Source organism: Andrographis paniculata, unplaced genomic scaffold (assembly GCF_009805555.1).
Source record: "Andrographis paniculata isolate CXL003 unplaced genomic scaffold, ASM980555v1 Contig52END, whole genome shotgun sequence".
NCBI lineage: Eukaryota > Viridiplantae > Streptophyta > Magnoliopsida > Lamiales > Acanthaceae > Andrographis > Andrographis paniculata.
This window is the reverse complement of record NW_026137587.1, coordinates 5,190,655-5,215,268: the sequence shown is the minus strand read 5'-3', so window position 1 is coordinate 5,215,268 and position 24,614 is coordinate 5,190,655. Positions and strand designations below refer to the sequence as shown.

The window sequence follows — 24,614 nt, the reverse complement described above, 5'->3', positions numbered from 1 at the left end:
TTTAAAATTCCCAATAAAAGCATAGGTATTTTCTATTCAAGATAATTACTATTTCACTTGACAATAACAAAAAGTTAAAAAACACACACCTACCTAAGGATATTGAATTTAAAGCATTTCAAAAATAAAGAAATTCCAATACCATCTGATTCTCTAAAAAGAAGAAGGGATATAGATTTAAGAGACCAACAAGAGCAACATTGCATGGAAGACTCCAACTGTGTCTGTGTATATAAAATGACTCACTCACTCACACACTATACCCAACATAAATAAATAATACTAAAACACTTTCAGATAAATAGGGAAGATGAGATGACTCACTTGGGATCACATGACATCGCATCACATCTGATCAGCTCCTTCCAAATAAATATATAAATAGTACTGCGTCATGGCACGCGATTCATCTGCGCGCAACTCAACAGATTCTTCGAGTGCCAAAAGCTAGCTGTTTGATATTCACGATTTGGCTCTAGTCCAGTCATTCGTGGCTAAAATGTAGTCTCTCCATGCCCTTGAGCGTGGATTCGAAGTTCTTTATTCTCGTAAAAGATGTGCGGTTGGGATCTGATGATAGGACAGGAGAATTTCTCTGTGGGAGGACGGAGCTTTTGCCGAGTCTTCTTGGGCTGGGATCTGCTGCCCGGGTGCGAGAGGGATCAATATCATTGCATGAAACCTCTGCTTCACGGCGCCTTGAGGAGCCAGTCGGCCTGAAGAAGCTGGAACTAGACAACTACAATTATACCAGCAGGATCGAAGAACATTAGAGCTTTGTCAAAGATAAGCCAAAACCAAGAAAGTCCAATCATGGAGCTACTACAAATGTATAACACTAAAAAGGAAAAGCATTTTATTCAGTTTCTTTGAATAATCATAATTAATGGAAGGTTGGGGAGCAGAAAGGAACAAAACTTGGCCTTTGTATTAGGGGAGCATAGGACTTACTTCTCTAGAGACAGAGGATTCGTTTGCAACAGCACCTTTCTGTCTCGAAAAGCTTCCAGAATTCAAGAAATTTCTGCTTCGACTTGCACTTGCAGACCTAACAGGGGCTTTACTTTCCTCGCCACCTGCAGAATGGTAGCAGAAGGTTATCGACCCTTACAACATCAAGAAAATAGTGCAATTCTAACTTCCTAACTCGTTGCTACTCTATAATTGTTGTAAAATGGATGGGGAAGCAATGGGTGTTTCTACCCAACTAAAAAATTTGACACAGTTCTGGGCTAATATTATTAAAAATACCGACACACCTCCTCATATCTGATGAAAAAACAAAAACAAAAAACGAATAACACAAAACAAAGATGCCGAATTGCAATAGGATATATGGGAATCCATTAAAACCCCATAAACTACCTGGTTGTCTTTCAATAGTTGCACTTGGAATTCCTGACGTTCCTGCAGCAGTTCCCTGCCCAAGCCCATTCATAAGATCTCCATATGCCAGCAGCACCGAAAACATAAATAAACCTAAACTTGGAAGCAACTCACAAGAGTAGATAGAGGATTGGCCAGCTGTGATTGCTGATACTTTAATATAGTCCAGTCATACACATAATCAACTTGAAAACCTGACATAGGGACGTGAAGCAAGAATTAACAGAAAATAAAGAATATGTTATTAATACATAAAGCAGGAAGTAGTCTCCAAGACCTTCGTTAATGAAAAGATCACGGAATATTTTCTTCAAATATGCATAGTCTGGTTTGTCATCAAATCTCAGTGAACGACAGTAATGGAAGTACGATGCGAACTCAGCTGGATAGCCTCGGCATAAAGACTAAAATGGATGGGAGGGGGGTTCCAAGTCAGTTTTGCATTGTGAATATTTAATGATGATCTATCAGAAAGAAAAAGATTATCAATTACCTCAATAGTAGTCGCCGCTTTTTTCTCACTAATTTTCTCATATTTCTGTTTCTTGGTTCCAGCTTTCAGCCCCTGCCATGGGAGGCTATAGAATGGAAGTTATTATAAGTGCAGATATCATAAGAAGTCAAGAAAACTGATGGAGCATTAATAAATAGTAAAGGAAAATTCATGGGACATACCTTCCTCTTAGGAAGTACATGAGAACATATCCAAGTGACTCTAGATCATCCCTTCGACTTTGCTCTGTGCATTTATAATTGCATAGGTAATCATAGGAAAATTAAAATCAATACCTCGGTAAAAATAATATATATAAATTTAAAAATGTTTCTCATGTACATACCAATGCCAAGATGAGTATTAATGCTTGCATATCTGGCTGTTCCAGTCAAATTTTTATTTTCCCTGCATTTAAATTTGAATTTGAGCTTTCTGATCTATGTATAATCAAAGGAAGACGGATGAAGCAACCATAAAACTTATGTTAATGGATTACAAGTTATGCTTTACTTATATTCATATTACAATAAAATAGAAAAAAGCAAAGAAAAGCTTACCGGTATGGAATATGGCGATGATTTGTAGAGTCCCTATATTTCTTGGCCAGTCCAAAATCAATGGCATAAACCTTGTTGCAATTGGAGAAACAAGATACAATAGATCACATCAGCCAAAGGATGAAATAAACAGGTGATGTTTAAGGAAAATGTAATAACAGAAACCTGATTTGCACGTCTCGACAAACCCATGAGGAAGTTGTCAGGCTTGATATCTCGGTGCAGGAAAGATTTAGAGTGAATATATTCAATTCGACTAATCTGAAAATTATTATGGGGAGACCACAAGTAGAATCAGATTTTCCAGATATTGTTAAAAGACCAAACATGAACAAGAAGAATAACATACCATCTGATCAGCAAGCATGAGAACAGTCTTTAAAGACAACCTCCTACTACAAAAGGTAAACAAGTCTTCGAGACTAGGTCCCAGTAAATCCATCACAAGAACATTGTAATCTCCTTCCACTCCATACCATCTAACATTTGGAATTCCAGCTACCAGAGTTATAAAACAAACAGTTAGTGAGCACTTTGCACAAAGACAAAAAAAGCAAACAATGCCAATCATATAAGCCACCAATTTTATTTTATTTTTTATTTTTGAAAGAAAAAAAGAAAAAAGAAAGACATAATTACTTCCTCCTTGAAGTAGCTTATACAGCTTTGATTCATAAAGTAGCTGGGGATGCTTTGTCTTGACATTTTCCTGAGCATGAGTAATCGAAATGAGTCATATATATTACATCATCCAGGCAAAAACATCAAAAAAATTCACAAGGAAGCCAAATTAAAAGTTACACATTTGATGCCTACTGTCAGTGCACTAATAACATCAATCACGGGGATAACTTCAACCAGTTTCAACAGCTAACACAATTATTCCCTTTCAATTGTTCCATTTTTTTACAAAGATCATCATGTTAACCAAAAACTATCTGGCTACAAATCTGCATTTGATCTTTTTCCTACCATGTATAACTGAATTTCCCTGTTGCCTTTCATACAACTCCAATTAAAGCTCAGGCTATATTTCTTCTCCAATTAAAACTCAGACACAATGAGCCACTGATGACAAAACCTTCAACCCAAAATAAAGCATCAAAAGCAAAATGCAACACAAATCTTCAAATTACTCACAAGCTTAATAGCAACTTGTTCACTGGTCTGAATATTAGTCCCTGCCACACAACAAACCATCAGATAAACCCAAAATTGACAAATTCATACCCAAAAACCGCAAAATTCGAAAAAAAATACCAAAAATACCGCACAAACCTAAATAGATCTCCCCAAAAGAGCCGCTTCCGATTTTCCGTCCAAGCCGAAACTTGTTACCGACACGCGGCTCCATCCAAATCCTGCAATTACCTCCCAAATCCCTTCCGAATTCCAACCCCCCTCACGTATGCCGCAAAATCAAGCCAACATACACTGAAAGTGAAGCCGAATTCTACAAAGTTAAACGAGATAGCGGTCCAGAAACTCTGCAAGCGATTGATAATGGGGCAGAGAAGTCATCGGGAGTCCTTCCGTCGACCCAACCAATAAAATTCGCAGTCTTTCACAGGCTATTTTGATTTGCTCAAACCTAGATAACAACAACAATAATATTTTATGTATATTTTTTTTTATAGTCCGTACCGCTGCGCCCAATACGACGCCGTATAATCGTCGTCAAGCTGTCATTGTCCAGCCCACTGCCTTTATGGGCCAGGTTGGCCTAATTAATTATTGGGCCCCCATCCTCAATTTAAATCTGTTAGCACCATTATGGGCCGATATTGGGTCTTTATATTTTCTGTGATGTATTACTTTTACTATTATTTAAAATATTATTTATAGTACTCCTTTTCTTCTAAACATCGTCCAAGTTTAAAATAATTTAGATATTAAGTAATATAATTGGAGAGGAAAATGATTATTTATTTTTTTTATTTGAGTGATGGGATAGATAAAGTGGAGTTAATATTAATATATGTATATAAATATTACTCCTAATTATTTCTAAATTTGAAAATATTGCACTGAGTTTAGGACAAAAAAATAGAAATGTTGCAGGGTGGTTGAGACGAAGGGAGTATATAATTAGAATTTTAAAGACTAAAATAAGAAAAATTATGTATAATTAAAAAAAAAAAAAAAAACTTATAAATGATTTGGAATAGAGTAATATATAATATAAATTAATTTACACATATTAAACAATTAAAATAAACTAATTTTATAAAAACATAGGGTGTGTTTACTTGTAAGGTGTTTTTTGTTTTGGTTTTGATTCTGTGTGATATTTTAAAAATAAAATTAGACTTAAAAAAAACACATTCATAATAATTTAGAATAGACATAAACATATTTATTTATTAAAAATAAATAAAAATATTTAAAAGTGAAAATTGTTTAATACATGCAAAAGCAAACACCGTCAAAATAGGACTGCAAAATAGATAAGCGTAAAAGTAATACAAATTGAATTGCAATACTTACTTTACACACAGGCAGGAGTGGCTAACTTTACAAGAGCCTCAAAAATGGCTCCAAACACAACAACCATACAAATCTCAATCCAATCCATATTCCTTCAAACCTCTCCGATCCAAAACTATCCCCCAAAAAATCACAGTGGCAAACAAGAAGAAGTTTAAAAAAAAAATTAAAAAAAAGAACAAGTACATGCACCATTACAAATGCTATACTACGTCTGCAATTGCAGCCCAGAAGAATGGTTGCTAATGCTGGAATACTTCTTATTCAGCCTGCCCTTCAGCAGCCTGATCTTAGCATCGACTCTCGCCGAGAATCCGATCTTCGTCTTCTCGCGGGCCTTCGACTTCTCCCGGTGCCACATGTGCCCGTCTTCGATGTGCTTCTTATAGTACTTGATCTCCTGAATTATGTGGTGATCCAGCGGATTGAACGTCCTTTGGAACGATATGTGTGCCAGGTACGGGAGGTTGCACACGATCGTTACCAGGAGTGTCGCCGACCAGTAGAGAGGAGCTGGGGCCAGGATTTCCCGGAGGACCCGGAAGGCGTTGACCTGCAAGGCGTACGAGGATTCGCCGTAGACGAACAGGAATAGGTACCAGGTTAGGACACTGCCCCAGACGAGGAAGTGTTGGATCCATGTGAAGTGGCTCATCGTTAGAGCTATCTGGCAGTTCACGGCCCATATCACGCAGGTCATCATCGTCGTCCCGACAGCAGTCATGTCTGCAGTCTGCCCGCCGGCGCGGAATGCTTGGTCGTAGAAGATGATGATGTTTAGGAAGAAGATGATGAGGGATGTGTAGAGGCCGTTTCCCATCCATCCGAATATCCGTTGCCAATCGAAGAAGAGATTTTTCGGGCCTTGCTGGTATAATGCTGGAAACTGCATTGCATAGAGTTTGTATCAGTACGACTGCATGAGAAATCGGGAATCGAGCGTATGGATTTTCCAGTAGGAACTACCTGGAGGCATACTTCGGAGTCGACATCCTGTTCAAACACTCCGAGTGAAATGACGGGCAATGAAGTGAGGACGACGTTAAATAGCAGCATGTACCAGTCGTCGTACACGGACTGTCCGGAGAAGCTAGCAAAAGCCTCGAAGTAGAAGATTGTGAGGCCGAAAGCGATGTTCTTGTAGAAGAAGTAACATATCTGTGGATAAAATGATTGGAAAACAAGTTAGATCGAAAACAACAAACATCACTGACAGCACAAGGAGCCGGAGAAATAAGCACGGCAGATAATGTACTGAGCAAAACTCATGAAGATTACCATCTGAGCAATCCTTTTGTAGCACCAGTGTCCGTGTACAACCAAAAGCCTCTCCAGAAATCGAAACTGTGCAATTGCAAAGTCACTTGCCATCACAGCCTGCAAGCAATGAAAAAAAATCAGAAATATTTATTGGATTTTGCATCTTCAGCTATCTCATATGGACGATAATTTAGCAATCACAGATGCTAAATGCCCAGGAACAGCATTCGCCTCGGTAAGGATAATACAAGTTGGTAATTTTAATGGATTAGAATTTTAGCATTATGTTTATACATAAATGTGTTTAATAGAACAATAAGAAGAGATGCTGCATCAGTAAAGCAATAAAGGCATCGAAATGGAAGAATCATATGAAGGAGCCAAACTTCAAAGATATATACAACTATCAACTGATACCAAGAGCATATGCTAGAAAGTCGGGCATAGAGAAAGATATATGAGGTTGATTTCGAGCACATGAAAAACTTTCAATAACAGCCAGATGGGGTTGATTCGAAAATGGTTTCATTTATTCTCAAGATACACAATAGAATAGAGACAAATTTGTCACCAACCTGCATTCCCTCACATCCACTGATGCCAATGCCAATGTCTGCTTCTTGAATCATACCAACATCATTTGCGCCATCACCTATTGCTAATGTGATTTTCCCGGTTCCCTCTTTCACTAACCTCGTTACCTATTTTCCCCAAGAGCATGTGTAAGTTGAGGGAATGAGAACTTAATTCCAAAATTACGTTATAGAATATAGATAACATACGGAATTATGAACTTCTTAAGTACATAAATAACCTTACCAGAGCTTTCTGCTTTGGCGAGACTCGACAGCATATTACAGAAGCACAATCAACGGCTAAATTCAAAAATTGGTGCTTCATATCATCCTCAAGTGCATAAGTGAGAGTTTTCCCATCAATAATCAATGCGAATGCAGCATGAGGATCCTTTTCCAATTTAACCATCTGGCTTGCATTGGTAATTTGCATAGAGATATCTTCTTTTGCAGCCTTTTAAGTAACAAATGGAATGATGGAGGTTCCCATTAATGACTTGCCAAATAGTGTTAACATTTACTTTGGTACTGAAAATTACCTGTTTAGATTCGTGCCCGGCTGTTTCAACATTTGTTGTAATACAAATTTGCTTCATGCCCTGCCGAAGTAAACTACATGCAAACCTACATAATGATGACAACCTTTCAGTCATACAAATTTAGAATGCATTGGTCATCAAACTATAAATAGTCAGCATTGGTAAACTGATTTTTTTCGGTGTAACTGGAGTAAGTCGCATAAGTGGTGAAAGATGCCTATATAGCACCCGTATGGCTCGCCGGATGACACATGTCCGTCCCCGTCAGCGACATCTAGTGGACACATAGATTTTTTTTAATTTAAATTTATTTATTTTATCTTTTTTGAAAAAATTAAAACTTTTCAAAAAAAATTGAAAATAATTTTTTTTAAAAATATATAAAAAATAATAAAAATCTACTTGTCAGGCCGGGCTGACCCGGCGGACACATATCCTTCGGCGAGCCACATAGGTGCCATGTAGAAATCTCCGGCGCCGGAAGACTAGAATTGCAAAAAAATATTACTTAACAGAAGTTTGCGACAATATTCAGTTAGGAACTAAAATATCAGTTTAACCATAGTCAGGAATATGTATAAAATAACTGAATATTGTTGAGAAGTATACCCTATATTAATTGCAGTCTCCATCTTATCGCCTGTCAGAACCCAGATTTTCAGACCTGCTTGTGCCAGTTTGTCGATGCACTGTGGCACCTACAAAGAAGAACTGGTATAAAAGGAAATGCATAACGCACACACTCACACAGAGATGTATTAAAATAATTGATAAATTGTATAACATACTCCTTTCTGTAATTTGTCCTCTACAGCAGTTGCACCAACAAGTATCAAGTCCCTTTCCATCACATCACAAATCCGCTCAAGATTTGCTTCCCGATCACTACCAAACATGGTTTTTGCTTTGTTGAACTCCTCATTCCAACCATTATAATCTGCCTCATCAAGTTTCTTATATGCAAGAACAAGTGTTCGTAATCCAGCATCCCCATAATCGTTCAAATGCTTTGTGGTAGCTTCCTCATACATTCTTCCATTCCTCGATAATCTTTCAAAGACAATGCTGCAAGAAAAAATATATGTATATATATATAGTTACTACAGTTGACAAACAAAACTCAGTTGGTTCAAAGACTTTTCCTATTTTCTGGTATTTTCTCCTTTCATGGGGAGGAGATGGTGACCAGAAACACTAGATTTAAGTCAAGTCACCACCAAGTATGTACTATGAAAACATACCTGTCGGCACCTTTGCAAAACAGAAGAATTTGACCCTCCTCATCCCTAACAATTACAGACATTCTCTTCCTTTTGCTAGTAAAATCCAACAGATTCAGGACTTTGTACTCCCTGATAACACAAATAAATATTTGCATATTAAAAGTTAAAACAGTGTATTCATAATAAACTAATTTGCATAAGAACTACTACTCTGTTGCCTCACCTTTCAACAGGCTGTTGAAATGAAGGATATCGCTCACGGACACATACACTTGATTGAGTTCTTTTACAGAATTCAAAACCAAATTCTCTGGCAGCAACAACAAATGCTCCTTCATCTGGGGATTCTGCTTCATAGGTAAAGGTTCCAGTCTCCTGATTTTCCTCTGGAATTGCAGTGTGACAAACACCTAGTATTCTGAAAAATAACAAGATGGCATCTAGATTGGGCTCCTTCAACCAATTTCCATTCATGAGACGGCTATCCTCAAAGCTAAACCCCTTTACTGGAGGAGGTTTATGAATTTCTTCAGCTTTTGATGTAACAACAGACTCCAATTGAATTTCTTCTTCTACAAATTCTCCATTTTCCTCTGTTGAGTTGGCCATCTTTTTGGCAGCAGCAAGTTCTACATCGCTAGCACGAGTGCCATATGCTGTACCAGCAATGGAGCATTTAAGAAAGTCCATTTGGTTGCAAGTCAATGTACCAGTTTTATCAGATAGGATTGTATCAACCTGCCCTAATTCCTCATTTAAGTTCGATGTCCGAGCCTGAGCTGGAGTTCCAGTCTCTTCGTCATACATATGAATATCACTGTTTATGAATTGAGCCTGGAGGACCTTTACCACCTCAATTGATACATAGAGAGATATAGGGATCAAATATCCATACAATATAAGGGCAGTAATCAAATGGTAAAAACCGGACTCTAGGGGTCTGCCAGGATCATAGAGACGTTTGGGGTCTGGTACTCGTAAATACCACCATTTTGGCAAATCATATTTAGTCTTCACAATGAATCCTATACTGCTGATGAGTGAGATGAACACCAGAAGACTGAAAAGGATATATATTATTTTGTCCATTTGTTTCTCAATCTTACTCCTTTTGGAAGGCGACTCCGTAGAATTTTGCATGACTTTGCTATCATGGCCAGTGAATATCACCACCCCATAAATAAATGCAGTGTTTCGAAGCTTCGAATCACGAAGAAGGATCTGACCAGGTTCAAGAGAATAGACCTGGCGATCATATTCCAGTTTACCAATAAAGGTATAAAGATTTGGGTTGGGATCCTCACACTTGATTGTAGCACTAAAGTCCTTGAAAGCTGAATCCTCGTCCAATGGTAATGTTACCTCCAAGGCTCGTTTTACCTTCAGATTTGTCTCGCCATCTAAGTTCATAGTCTCAACATAACATATTCCATCTTCGTAACACGAAGACAAAAGAAGTAAATCTGCAGGGAAGAATTGATCCTTTTCTACTTTCACTACATCTCCGACGCGAAGCTTCATCCATGGTTTGTAACCAAATACACCATCCTTTTTATGCACCATAGCTTTTCTTAAGTTAACCTTCATATCCTGTATAAATCTTCGCCAATCTTCAAGAGCTTCTTTAGCCATACTCAATCCAACCACAAAAGCCAACGGAGCTATCATACTGAGAGGGCCAAAGGGTGTGATAGGAGTCAGTGACAAGGCTGCAGCCAGAAGAAAGTACAAGTTGGCGACTCGTCTGAATTGCTCAAATATGGCCTTTGGGAAGAACGTAATTATATTGTACTTAGTGGTAGTAGTATAATTCGAGCGGTACTTGAGAGGTTTATGGTCATGTTTCTCTGGCTGGTTGCAGTAAACAATCCGAGAGAAACCTGGCTGTAGGATATCAATTGATCCATCTTCCTCAGTAGGATGTGACCAATGGCAACCAAATGTGTGCAGATAACCCCTCCGGATCCTCGCCCTTATTCTTCCCCCAGGCATTTGTGAATATTTCAAAGCTCAATGACACCTTTATAAGTGATTCATGCGCAAGCCCACGTCGTCGTAAGTGAAAGAATTCATTATATGATCACTGTGCTGCATGATAACTAGAAATGCCAATCTTAAAAGAATCTGAATTTTAAGTGAGGCTGCAGCGGACCACCTGAAAATATGGACAAAATTTCACACTCAATTTGTTGTAAGGGACCATTGAACAGCAAGCTTTCTCACAGATAAAAACCTAAATTATTTTCCAGGATTCATGCATCTAACGCATCCAAGCCTGCTTTAAAATTAAAAAGCCGTAATTGAAGTAGTGATCATCACTAGCATACAAAAAATATGCAAAATTCAAGATTAACCACGAAAAAAAGGAAATATTCAGTTTGAAAACGAGAAGAACAGAGCAAAAGAACTCATCGCTTTCTTCACCATCCCCTTCAAACAAACAGCAAATAACAGCTTTGATTATACTAGAAAAAAAAAATAAAATTCATTCAACATACTCTGCCAAAAATTGTATCAAAGCTAATGCCAGCTAACGAAGCTCCTTCTACAACTCGCTCTCTCGCTCTCTCTCTCTCTCTCTCTAATCGAAAAATCACAGGATCACAATCACAAACAGCATTTACGTATTTCCTAACCAATCCAACAAAATGAACAAATCCGGCATTGATAAGATCACCATCACACGCAAACGCGTATTCAAAATTAAAATCAAATTTCAAATTTCCCCCTTTTTACTTTTTTTACCTCAGCAAAGAAAACGGAAATGCAGAGCTCGCCGCTTCCAATCTCAGCTAAGCTGCAGCAATGTCGGTTGCCAAAAACTTCAACGACGAAGTCAAAACGCCGATCGACCGGCGAAGACAGACGCCGAAACAGCCTTAGTCAGATAGAGATGCGAAATCCCGCATTGACGCCGCTTTCTCTCTCCTCTCTCTTTCTCTCTCTAATCTTCCGAAGCCTTCATTCTCTCATTCTTGTTATTATTCCGAAATAAATATTTATTATTTATTCCTAACAATTTAAATAAAAATATTTTTATTAGTTATTATTAATATAAAAATAATTAATTATAACATAAAGCCCATAAAGTGATAATGTAATACCTAAAAAAAAAACAAAAAAATTGCAATTTTAGAATCAAATTTAAAAAAAATTAATACTCGACACGTTACATTTGATGATCTAATTTACTTCAGCACCAAGTCAGTATTTATTTATTTTTTTCATATTAAATTTATTACTTCTACCATCATTTAAAAAAAATATATATATAAATATATATATGCCTATTTTATGTACGAATTTAAAAATATATATATTTAAAAATAGAAAAATTTTAAAATAAAGAAAAAAATGGTTAGTAAAAAAAATATTAAATGACAATAAAGAAATACTATTTTTAATATGTATTTTGGCCGGCTATGTATTTTACTAAAGTCAAATTTGTAGTATATATTTAAAAATGAACATAATTTTCAGGAAAAATAAAATAATTTTTTAGATTTTGATATTTAATGGAGTATCTTTTTTAAATTTTTATTTTTTTATTTTTTTATTTTTTCAAATTAGGCGTAAAGAAGTGTTTTAAAATTATGGTAACATTATTATCATTAAATTCAGAAGACTGTTTCATACATAGTGGGAATTATTTTTAAGTCAATTTTATTGTCGTGTGGGGCACTACACGACATCAATCAGTTTTATTTTCTTAAAAATAATTATACACATCTCTAAAGAAATTAATCACATTTTTAAAGGCAATTTTGTTTGATTGTGCTTTCTACATTCTATTTTAATCATTTTTCAAAATATTACATAATATATAGTATGTATTCTTTAAAAAATATTACACCAATTATTTATTTATAAAAAAAATAAAAAGATAAACTAAAAAATTAGAGTATTTAGACAAATTGTATTTGATTGATTCTAAATATATTCAAAAATAATAATTATATTCGGTCTGTCCACATAGCATTTTATTATAAACATATAAATATATTCAAAATATAAATTTTTATTTATAAACAGTACAATTCTCTACTTGTATTTATGGTGGGCACCTAGATTTAGGTGCAAATGAAAGATCTTTTTTATTATTATTATTATTATTATTATTATTATTATTATTATTTAATATTAAAAAAAATAAAATAAAAGATATCTATTGACTAATATCGCAAGCATTTGTTTTTATGTTGAAGTTTTCTTTTCTCTTTTTATTTTTTAATATATTAATTTTAAAATTTTCATAGTAGGACTGTAGGAGGTGTTTTGCTTTGTGTGTATGTGCGTGCTTTTTCTAGAAAAAGAATAAATAAATAAATAATCTTATAGGTTTTGTTTTTTTGGTGTGTGATATCAATCAATTTTTTATACAAGTTTCGATTGGTAAAAAATATTAATAATTGGTTCGGAGTTCTAAAAAAATTAAGATTGGTAAAAAGTTTATATTTTATATTTCCTTTGTCATAATTCAAAGTTTTATTATTATTATTATTTTTGTTTTTTATATTTAAAATATTATATTTTTATTAGATAAATATTAAAATTCTTACATACAAAAGGGACCGAGGAAATATAAAGTTTTACGGGAGAATTGATGCCACATTTAATATATATATATATTTCTCATGTCCTATAAAAAAATGTTTTATTTTTTATTTATGTTAATCCCAAAATAATTGTATCTTTTTTTAATTTAGTAACTATAATATCTATTAAACATAATAAATATATTTACAATTTACAATTTATTATACAAATGTTATTACTTTTAATATACACAATATTGATAGGAATATTTATATTTTTCACTACAAATTAATATAATATTAATATTAAAAATATACGTTTAAAAACAAAACGGTACTCTTTTTATGAAACGAATAAATTATATAATTTCAAACAAAGTTGCAACATTATTCATTTAATTTATATTTTATAAAAATATCATACCCCATTTGTCCATTTTAAAAGTATATATTTATTTTTTTAGGTAGAATTTAAAAAAAAAATAATATTTTAAATGTAAAGAATTTTTAAAAGTAATATAAAAACAAATTTATTTTTACTTTTTAATATAAAAATAAAGATATGATAATAAAATATGATTATTTATATAAAAATTTCACAGTTACTAAAAAAACTAATGATCAGTTTATAATTCAATAATCCAAAATAAATATAAATATTCTTTGTGAGTGAATAAAAATAATAAAAATACTTATTGTTGAGTGAAAAAACCAATGTATAGGGTTTCTTGAAAATTAGCTTATAAATTGGACTAATGTATAGTTTTGATAACGATAGTAGGATCTTAAATGGTCTGGATAATGATAGTAGGGTCTGGATCATGAGAAATTATAAATTAAGTGGGCGGTGGATACAGAGGTCGGACAAGATGAAGTCGGACAAAGAATGATGAGATGGCCGAGACGGAGGTCGGACAAGATGAAATCGGGTATAGAAGGATGAGACGACCAATACGGAGGTCGAACGAAGAAGGATAAGACGGCAGATATGGAGGTCGGGCAAGAGGAAACTTGGCAGTAGGTGTGCAGGTCGGACAAAAGGCGGTTCTGAGATGGTTGAGAGAAGTTTCAACCGGCGAGCGAATATAAAGGCACGATCTGGTTATGGCGGTTGACATGGGTTTTAAATAGGTTTTTTCACGACCTAAAGAAAACCATCTTCAATGGACATCAAATTCAGTGAAATTTGTTTTGAGATCACCATTTTACATTTACAGTATGTAGTATTTATTTTTTCTATTTTATTTACGTATCGTACGGTGTTTAGGGATTCTTAAATCTCAGACATTTTATTTTATCAAATTCGAAGATAATTTCTATTTTCGAATTTTACTTTTTATTATTAAAAATCTGTATCAACAATTATATTATCTAATAAAATATTATATTAAAAATTTTATTATTTCCTATCGTTAAAAAAAAAATAAACAAAAAACAAAAAATCATATCTAAAATGGAATATAAATCATTTTAGTTTGAAACAAATAATGAAATGAAAGATGTTATGAAGTGGAATCGATTTTATTAGTAATAGTTAGATAGCACGAAGAGCATTTATGGTGAACACGTAGTATTAGGTACAACCGAAATTTTATTTGTCAAATTATGCATCATTACATACTCAATTTAGGCAAAATGTGTCCATTTAGGATTGTAGTTTTTCTCAATCTTTCTATTTTCTTTCTATATTTAAATATATATTTTTAAAATTTTAAGTTTGAAGTTTTGAAAAAAAATAAAAAATAAAAAAAATTAAATAGTAAAATCTTGTATATTTGATATACTCAATTTTGTAACATTAAATAAAGCAGTGTATTTATTTTGTATTACTGGATAAGTGTGGTTTTTTATATCAATAATAAAAAATTATAATATTTTGTATTAAATTATTTATTTTTTGGAAGTAAATATAATATATATTAACATACTTAATATAATATTTTTATTTAATAAAAATAATTATAAATAAATAAATAGTAACAATTTTTCTAAAGCACTCTACATACCAATAGATTCTATTTAGATATATTTTGAAGGATATTAGAAAATTGTCACCATAATTTCAGAAAAATGAAATAAAACGTCCCTAATTATTTGATAATGATTCGAAGGCAATAAATAAAAATTGCTTGGAAAATAATCCAAACGTGTGACACAACCACTATAGTGAAAAAGCGATGCACTTTTCTATCCATTAGGTGCAATTAATTAATATTTATTTTAATGCTGCGCTGGAATTATCATTAAATTGCATAGGCACACCATGTGATTTCATTTTTAATTTAAGATGATGTTTCCCCATTTCTTACTATTATATAAAACGTATGGGTTGATATATTATTGCGTCTATTTTCATTATTTTATTTTTCGAAAATTCATATTTAGTTTTTATTTTCATAATTTTCCCACAATACAGATTCAGTTTTTATTAGGCGGTCCTGGCCTGCGGGTCCCACTATCCTATGTAGTATGTACTTGTCCTATGCACTTAGATTCAAATAGGAATGTCCGAATATATATATATATATATATATATGGACGATATGTTTAATTATAATTTTTTTAAAAAAAAAAATTATTATTTATTTTATACTAGTATTCTTAATAAAGTTGAATCGGGTTCAAACAACATATACTAAAATTTGCTCCACTAGTTTAAGAACTTTTATAACTCATCAATCTAATTATAACATATGTAATCTACTTTTTAATTTAAAATATAATTTATTTATTTTTGATAACAAAAATAAATAAATAGTATTTTGAATTAAAAATAGATGACCAATGTTCTGATTTAATTGGTAGGGCATAAAGGCCGAAAAAAGAAGTGGAGTTGAAGATCCCTTCCCACGTGTGGATATATAATTATAAAAAATTAAGAAATAAGGGTGTATTTGTGTTCACAACAATTAGATGTGCTAAATGGTAAGAGAAAATAATTTAAAGCAAAAATTTGCAAAGAACACAAAGCCATTGAGTTTGCATGCTAAAATATTAAAAGAAAATTAATAAAAAACAGAGCCAAGAAGGGCAAACATATATGATGTGTTCTTTTCTTTATCAATAAAAAATTTTGTAACCAAAAATCTTAATAAAATTACACTTTTATCACATAAAATATTTGATAATAATAACTCATTCTATAAACATCTCAAGCCTTTTAATAAGGCATGCATATGTTAATATGGAATAAACGAAGATGGGTGTTAATCCATATTGTATATGCTGATTCGATCAAATCATCAGCATCATACTGATTTGACAGGATTAACACATCTACAACACTTTTAACACTTTTACTATTCTTTTTAAAAAATACATTTTATTATTTTTAATAACTAACAAAAAAATAAAAAAATAAAAAAATTCACTATTTGGGATACTCTCCCCCTAGAACATATCTAAACATATCCAGAGAGAGAGAGAGAGATATGCATAGGAACTAAGAAAGAGCAATTCCACTTTGCATAAAGCGTAGGATAGTTAGAAAGTAGTAAAGCAGGTTAGATGAACTTTATTGTGAACTACATAAATTTCAAATTACAATAAAGGTCCGAGTAGATTAACATGCACGTCTCAAAAAGAAGAAAACCAGCCTATGAACGTTTACTTGCATTTTTAAAAAAAAAAAAAAAAAACTCTTTTGACATTCTTTATTTAAGATATATATATATTATAACGTAAAATATCTATTTACCACACATCAAATAATAACTTTTTACTATTTTTCAAAAATTTCAAAACTCAAAATGAAGGCCACAACCAAATGATACAAAGAAGGGCACCGATCACGCGATGCCTCAATCAAATCAACATGGTACTGATTTGATCGGGTCAACATATCATATACAAACATACAACATATATTTTTGCATAACACAACATATGCTGTGTTATAAAATATCATATGTTGAATTATAACATACCATATGCTATATCATAAATATTCTATGATAATATGTGTTAGAAATTTTGGGGGAAAATAATGAAATTGTTTTATTGATCATCAAAATAAGGAGCTAAGTAATCTAATCATTTATGAATAAGATCAAATCTAAATATAAATCTACTAAATCTAAAACCGAATATCTATAATATTTCAACAATATCTAATATACGCTGATCATATCAGCACCGTGCTAATTTAATTGGATCGGTACCGGATCCGCAGCCTACAAAGAATGACTCATTCATACCTGTCTCAGTAACTTTAAGCTTTTCGAATTCAACACTCAGGCATGCTCTGTTGATGGAAAAACAGATCAGCCACCTATTAATCTGTCTTGATGAGCAAAAATCCGATACAAAAGAAACACATGGTTTGATATAATCAGTCAAGCTATAAGAGAAGCAGCATGTAATGTTTTCACTAAACTATAACCAGCAAAAGAAGATAATTTGTTATCACGTCATGGGTAGCTCACACGAAACATGGGAACAAATAGGGGTAAAGTACAAGTACATAGCGCCGACATGTCAAAAGAATGGAATACGAGATGATACAAGTTTATCTCAGAAGTGATCTTGTTAAGTGCTCCCGTGCTGTCGCCAGCGCTTGAGATATTGTCTGCCAAATGATAAGAATTCAAATTAGTAGAAGCGGCCTAAACATTCATGTGGAGGTTAATGTCAAAACTTTAGGGCATGTTTGATTAATAATGATAATATTTAGGGTTGTTTTACATAATTATTGCATATAATTATCACCACAAGATAAACTACCGTCAGTTTAAAGTGTAATTAATTCTCGAGTAGCTATTAAGACGACAAAATGAACTTTTAGCAGATGTGCTGTGGCTTAAGATAATTTTAATCCCATCAAACTGAGAAGGATTGATCATCATTAACTTTTATTATCGTACATTTAATTTATTTTCAGCTTATCATAATGTAAAATAATTAAGTTATTAGCACAAAGTAAACAAGCTCTGAATGTATTCAACCTGCTCGGACAACGGAGCACCATCATCCATGCTGTGAGTTGCCACTTTGCCAGCAATGATGCTGCCATCGGTTTCAAGCACGATCCTGGGAAATGAAATAAAAAAATAGCAATGAATTCAAATGATTGATTGATGAATTATAAAATTTGGAGAATGTAGAAGTGAAGAGTAAACAGGCAAAATATTAACTTGAAACAACAGAAAGTGAATGTAATTAACATAATTTATGGCGATAAAAAAAGGATAAAATTTTGTAAACAAGAAGTCACACTTAATGAAATAATTTCCTCTACCGAGTGAATCAGATTTCTTTCTGGAGGCGAGTTTCCAAATATATTGCAATAAAAAGATTAGTCGGCTAAAGTGAGAGGTATTAAATCTTCAGAAGTACGGTTATCGATCATCAATGCAATAGAAGACTAACGGATCAGTTTTATAACCTACCCTCCATCAACAATCTCATCTAGACACAAAAGAATAAGATCCAAGTTTTCGAGTGCCTCCCTCAGGTCCACATTGTTCCTAAAACAAACAACAGAAAAACATTAGATACGATCACAGACAACAGATTCTAGGAGTCAAAACTAGTGTGAAATTCCAAAAAATTATTGAACCTTAGGAGAAGGGTTACAGCATCAAAAAACCCCTGCAACACAGTTGCTAGGATGATCTCATTTTCATCATCACCACCAGTGACAAAAAAGTGCAGATCTTGGACGAACTTATACACAACGATATTGTTCTCCACCATGGTTATCTCAGCTGCATACCACGGCATTAAAACATTCAACAGTCTCCAATCGATTATTCAGTCAAATATGGAAACCACAGGCTACTGAAAACAAATGAATTCAAGACACGATTCCAAAATGGCATATTATCTATCTCACATCCAAACCACAAACAGATCAAAAGCCTAAATGTACCTTCGGTCCGAGCATTAGTCTTTTGAGTTTTGGTGAAAATGGATTTCTCAAAAGCTAGTTTGGCACTGTTAGTTGGCCAGTCATCCGAATAGTACTTAACTGCAACTCGTTTCCCCTCCGAATCCAGCAAAAGTATGTTCTTCAAAGTTGGGCAAGCCTCCTACATTAACAATGCCCAATCAATTTCCACAAAACAGTCACCATAATTCCTGTTACACATCTAAAATGCACAAACTGTACAGAACCGGAGATTAAATCGGTCCAATGACCAATACTAGGGTTAGGAAAATGGGAAGAGGACCAATGAAAATCGACATGCTCTCTTCTTCAGAAAATCAAAGGCTAATTCTGCGAAAAAATCATTTCTCTTTCACGGATTAAATAAATCCACATTTTTAACCAGGATCCAAGCAGCTATGATCAGATCTCTTTACGATTCGCACAAATCAAACAGCAGATCTTGAAAACTTCTAATAAAGCAATTTTCAGCTCAGAAACATCAAAATAACTCAAACAAACTTTGCAGGCAAATGAAGAAAACGTACACGACTGAGAAATGTTGCCATCGCCAATCTGCAATTAAAGCTTTTCGGGAGGAAGAATTCCGCGACGGTGAAATACGGGAGAAAAAATCTAGCCAGGGAATGTCTCGGTTGCCGATCGGAGCAGCGATTTATTTTTATCATTTTATTTTATTGTATTAGTCTTTTATTCTGGGCCCAAAAGAAAATCTCTAAGCCCAATAAAAGCCCATTATAAAAAAATTGATTTTTTTTAAAAAAAAAATTAATTTTCTATATCATAATCCCAGTGCCCACACTGCATAACTTGTCCAAATGTAGTTGAAATTAATCACCCTTCTTAAAAATATTATAAAAAGAAAGCTTTTTTAGACAAGAACTTCATTCACTCTTCTTCCCAATGCATTCAAGAAAAAAAAAAATGCTACAAAGGAAAAACTAAAAAGGAGCAACATTCCCAAACTACATTACATATATGATACACAATATATATATATATATCAAATGGGTTTTTTTAAGGGGTGAAGAATGTATGGCCACACTTGCATTTCCAGCCCTCAGGCTCATAGTTAGTGTACTGAACTCCAACATGGCTGTTTGTTGTAGGCACTTGAATAGCTTCACATGGCTTGCATCCATAGCACTTGTCCTTACACTTTGGTGGCTTTGATCCAGCTATCTTCTCCAGTACTTTGTATTCTTCCTCATCCATCTCCTTTTACAACAATATGAATCAATGAGGTGCAAGAAAATCCAACACAGTGAGAATGTATTCAATTTGTTGTAATTAGGGTTTTTAAGTACCTTTTTTGAGGTGGGCTTGGAGTGGGAGGTGAACACTGAGTGGGTTCTTGCAAGTTTGCCTGCAACTCCAAGAATTCAAACTTTTTAAAGGGAGGTTATGAAAATGGCTAAAAAATGAGCGGAGAAAACTGACCTTGATTGTTGGCAGAAACCCCATAGTTTGGAGATGCAAAATGCCTGCTTGAAACCCTTAAAACCAACAAACAAAGAATGGACAGAATCATGACAAGAAAACAATAGATTCTTGCCATCATTGGAGGACAACTTCAAATGATAGTTTTTTTTTAGTATTATTATTACTACTATTATTACTAGAGCAGCAGCAGTCACTATTTGTTGTCAAAAAAGAGAGAAACTTCAGGCACTTGAAATAAGGAATGAGTTGAAAAGCTGGAGAATATAAAAAGAATGGGTGGGTGGGGTGGGGTGGGCCATGGGTGAGGTCAGATCCGAAAGTCTTATCCTAATCACATAATTAAATTCTCTTCCCATTTCCCAAAAATAGGCAGAAATGCAGACTGCCTTTGCATACAAGATTCAAGATTGGATTCTAAATTCTGACCACTGGTTTTCCTAGTTTGACAAACTTCCCTTGGCCAAGATTCAAGAACCCTTTTGGCCTTTTTCAGCCTGAATTACTTCAGTCATCACTACAAGCAAAGCCAAGCTAAGATCTATTACACAGTTGAAATTTATTTTATTTTATTTATATTCTGGGAAGCCTAGACTGCAGTGCCTTCTCTATTCCCTTTCAGAAACTATTTTTATTCCATTGGTAGATCAGATGGAAGAAGAAAATAAAATCAATAAATAAAAATTAAATTAGCTTTACAGGGGAAAAATAAAGGCTGCAGAGCAAAACCCTAATCTCAGCCAAACAAATTACACAATGCAATGAAAAATTTGGGGTAATAAGTTAGTTAAACAGAACCCAAAAACAATAGAAAACTTTCATGGATTGGGAGATTACTTCTTCTTCGTTTTAGTTTTTATTTTATCAAGAACTTGTCACCTGTTGAGTTTTAGATTGTTCAATCCATTTTCTGGCAAGGAAATAAGTCAACATTTTTTCCCCCGTAAAAATAAAAATGAAAGAGCAGATAAGTAAAGTTATTGGGAGTCTCAATTCTCCTGTTTGAATTTGTCATTTGTGATTACTTCTCAAATTCAATATATATACATATTATTTACTTAATTATTTTGTAAATTTACAGTTGTGATTGTGTTTTTTTTTTTTTTTGATTGTTTCTTGGTCTTGGGAATCTTCAGTTTGTATATATATATATATATATATCTAAAATTTACTATTTAGATTTTATATTCTCCTAATATATGTATATTTCCAAATCAAACCTAAAGAAACACACATGCTTAATTAAGATGAGTTTATTCATTACACATATTTTGAATACCATTATTTCTTTTAAAATAAGAAATCAATATTATATTAAAAATTATTACTTCATTCGTCCTATTGAAAGGTTACCATTTTCTATTTTTGTCCGTTTTAAAATAAGGTTATCATTTCCTAATTTAGTAATTGTACTACCTACTTCACATAATAAATACCCTTTCAACTTACAATATATTATACAAATATCATTAGTTTTATATTACACCATAATAATAGGGGTATTTTTATTTTTTTTTTTATTACAATTCAATATAATACTAATATTTAAAAATCTCCAGTGACCACCCTTGTTGCAGGTCAAAGGGAGTATTATAGATGAAAGTGTCGAAGGGAGTATTATAGATGAAAGTGTTACTTGTGTGCTAATTTTCTTGCAGTGCAAAAGCAGCAGCAGTTATGATAGAAGAATGAGTGGCCAATAATCAAACAATCCCTTTTTGTCACATATATATATATATATATATATACTACTACAAAATTCATCCTGAAAATCCCAACCTCAATATAATTGGGTATTGAAGCAAAAGCTGATGCCTCAATTCAAATCAATGCCAATTTGCCAATGCCCACCATCTTTTAAACTTTCAAGGAAATACAAAAAAAGAAAAACCCTAAAAAAGTTCAGAAAGGTCAAATTAGGGTTTGGGGATTAGTGAAGGGGGTAGGTAACTGAATCAAATTTGGAATGTGTGTGCATTTTTGACATTAGATTTACCCCAAAAAGGGTCCCTCAATTTGGGGTTTTCATGTAAGAAAATAGCTTGTCTGTACGTCTGTCATGGATCAGGATCTGGATGTGGATTGAGTAGAATAGTCATCATGCAATGCAATAGAAATGAAATGCAGTACAGTTCAGTGGATTTGGATTTTGGGAAGAAGAAGGAAGACACACAGTGATTGGTCTGTGATCCTTGCTGCGTCACTGCTGCCAGATTTGATCACTCACTGGTGATGCTATTGCTTGGCTTCCTGTCATACATGGTACATTTGACTCACTGTTTTTTTCTTTCTTCATGATAATCTAATCTAAATAATACTACTATTACTATCTAATATACTTTCTCCATCCCAAAATTATAGTGTCGGTTGATTTGACACTAAATTTAAAAAATATTTATATTATATTAATAGCGGATAAAAAGTACGGGGTAAGAGACTTTTTTTTTCTTTTGTTCTTGTGAGTATATTAGTATAAAAAGTAATGGCAATTGTGTAATAATAATGAAAAAGTAAAAATAGTTTACACTGATATGGTTATTTATAGAAATGAAACTATTGTTTTGGAACACAAAAATAGTAACTACGAACGGACGGAAGAAGTAATATTTTTTCCTTTTCCAGTCCTAACTTAAAAGTATTTTTTTTTAAATTATGTTTTATTTTTTAAAAAAATAATTATATATTAATATCAAAATATTTTTTATTTTTATTTAAATTAAAAAGATATTCTGGAGAGAGTATTATTATTATTTTTTAAAATTTATATTCCTATCATATTTTATGTTATTTTATTTTTGAAAAAATATACTTTAATTGTATTTTAAATTATAATATACGATTTTCTAAAATTTAATTAGACTAGTTAATTGTCTTAATTTAAAATTATATATTTGTATTATATTGTAACTACTAATTTTTTTTTAATTATTTACTAATTATACGCAAAAGTTATATTGAATATTGTGTTACATTAGTAAATAGGCGAAGGGCCATCCACCTATCACCAAATGATTTCAAATTGGAAGTCCGAATCCCTTCTTAACTAAGTCCAAAAAATAAAATAAAAAAAAAACAAGATAAAAAAAAAATCCTAAATTTCATTATCTATAATCTTGGGTGGCAAATCAAGTTCCACATTAAAATATTTATAAAAAAAAATGATAAAAGAATATTAGAATAAGTATAATAAATAATGACAAATTAGTTATATTATTTGTTTAAATAAAATAGTAAAATTGTAGGAGAATAAAATATTTACTATAAATAAAATTTTTTATACTATATTTTTTAACCCTGTAAAAAATAAACTATTTATTTATTTATTTTTAATATTTATACTACCAATAAAATGTTAGAAAAATCCTAAACATCAAATATATTATAAAATAACATTATCTTTATTTAACTGTATTGCAAAACAATTTTTTTCTCTTATAAGACATTCAAAAAAAAATAAATTTACATTGATATGGAACACATAAAAGGAATAAATTTTTGTAGTAATTTTATTCCAACTTTAAATTTTATTTTTTATACCGCAAATATACATTCAAAAAAATAAATATTTACATTGATAAGGAACACATAAAATGAACAAATTTTTGTAGTAATTTTATTCCAACTTTAAATTTTACTTTTTATACCGCAAATAATATTTTCTTTATGTATTTTATGTTCATATTATTTTATGCATGTTAAATCTAAAAATATAGTATCATTCATATTTTATTGTTAATAAAAATATTTAATTTATTAATTAACAAATATTACAAATAAAACATTTCAGAATAAACAATAAGGGTGTGCTTGTTCGGCGGATTGAATTTTTTTATTGGGATTTAAATTGTAAAAAATTTAAATTTTGAATCGTCTTATGTTGTGATATAAATAAGTTTTAATGTAATATTTTAAATGTAAAATTTATTCTTAATATAATATAAAAATAAAAAATAAATATTAATTTTTTTATTTTTTATTATTTTTTTTTTTATGAATAGTAACAATCTAAAAATTTTTTGATAAAAGAACACACCCAAAATGTATTTGTTAGGGGGTTTTGGAATTGGGCTTGAGGTTTTAAGTAAAAAATTATGAATTAGAAGAGTAATTTTATGTGATATAAAAATATTATGCATAAAATATTCAATGTAAAAAAATAATTTTTGTGTAATATAGAAATATATGTTTACTTTAATATTTTTTGGAATTTTTTTTATAAATAATAAAAA

The 24,614-nt window shown here is 32.2% G+C and overlaps 4 protein-coding genes across 5 annotated transcripts; all 4 read right to left on the bottom strand.

The window, feature by feature from the left end:
- Positions 1–149: 149 nt before the first annotated feature.
- On the bottom strand, positions 150–4,036 carry LOC127254669 (casein kinase 1-like protein 2). Its single transcript, XM_051279897.1, has 14 exons — positions 3,718–4,036; positions 3,580–3,620; positions 3,079–3,148; positions 2,789–2,937; positions 2,605–2,700; positions 2,440–2,510; positions 2,226–2,287; positions 2,062–2,125; positions 1,880–1,964; positions 1,664–1,790; positions 1,501–1,580; positions 1,366–1,420; positions 952–1,076; positions 150–739 (listed from the first exon to the last, which is right to left on the bottom strand). Exons 1-14 carry the CDS (start codon positions 3,791–3,793, stop codon positions 485–487), a joined length of 1,356 nt encoding a protein of 451 aa, XP_051135854.1. The 5' UTR covers positions 3,794–4,036; the 3' UTR covers positions 150–484.
- An 830-nt stretch (positions 4,037–4,866) lies between these two features.
- On the bottom strand, positions 4,867–11,486 carry LOC127254730 (probable phospholipid-transporting ATPase 4). 2 transcript variants are annotated; one of them, XM_051279983.1, is made up of 11 exons: positions 11,269–11,486; positions 8,747–10,678; positions 8,542–8,652; positions 8,089–8,365; positions 7,910–7,998; positions 7,301–7,385; positions 7,006–7,215; positions 6,762–6,887; positions 6,205–6,303; positions 5,893–6,084; positions 4,867–5,812 (listed from the first exon to the last, which is right to left on the bottom strand). In XM_051279983.1, the coding sequence occupies exons 2-11, from the start codon at positions 10,513–10,515 to the stop codon at positions 5,135–5,137; spliced, it is 3,636 nt and encodes a 1,211-aa protein (XP_051135940.1). In that variant the 5' UTR covers positions 10,516–10,678; positions 11,269–11,486; the 3' UTR covers positions 4,867–5,134. The 2 variants fall into 2 exon arrangements, with proteins under 2 accessions (XP_051135940.1, XP_051135941.1); XM_051279984.1 differs by lacking the exon at positions 11,269–11,486 and adding an exon at positions 11,022–11,141.
- A 5,914-nt stretch (positions 11,487–17,400) lies between these two features.
- Positions 17,401–19,592, bottom strand: LOC127253976 (coatomer subunit zeta-1-like). Its single transcript, XM_051278809.1, has 6 exons — positions 19,473–19,592; positions 18,928–19,087; positions 18,616–18,763; positions 18,446–18,523; positions 18,002–18,086; positions 17,401–17,625 (listed from the first exon to the last, which is right to left on the bottom strand). Exons 1-6 carry the CDS (start codon positions 19,491–19,493, stop codon positions 17,566–17,568), a joined length of 552 nt encoding a protein of 183 aa, XP_051134766.1. The 5' UTR covers positions 19,494–19,592; the 3' UTR covers positions 17,401–17,565.
- A 307-nt stretch (positions 19,593–19,899) lies between these two features.
- Positions 19,900–20,605, bottom strand: LOC127254877 (EPIDERMAL PATTERNING FACTOR-like protein 6). The gene is made up of 3 exons (XM_051280207.1): positions 20,386–20,605; positions 20,253–20,311; positions 19,900–20,163 (listed from the first exon to the last, which is right to left on the bottom strand). The coding sequence occupies exons 1-3, from the start codon at positions 20,504–20,506 to the stop codon at positions 19,963–19,965; spliced, it is 381 nt and encodes a 126-aa protein (XP_051136164.1). The 5' UTR covers positions 20,507–20,605; the 3' UTR covers positions 19,900–19,962.
- Positions 20,606–24,614: the final 4,009 nt, after the last annotated feature.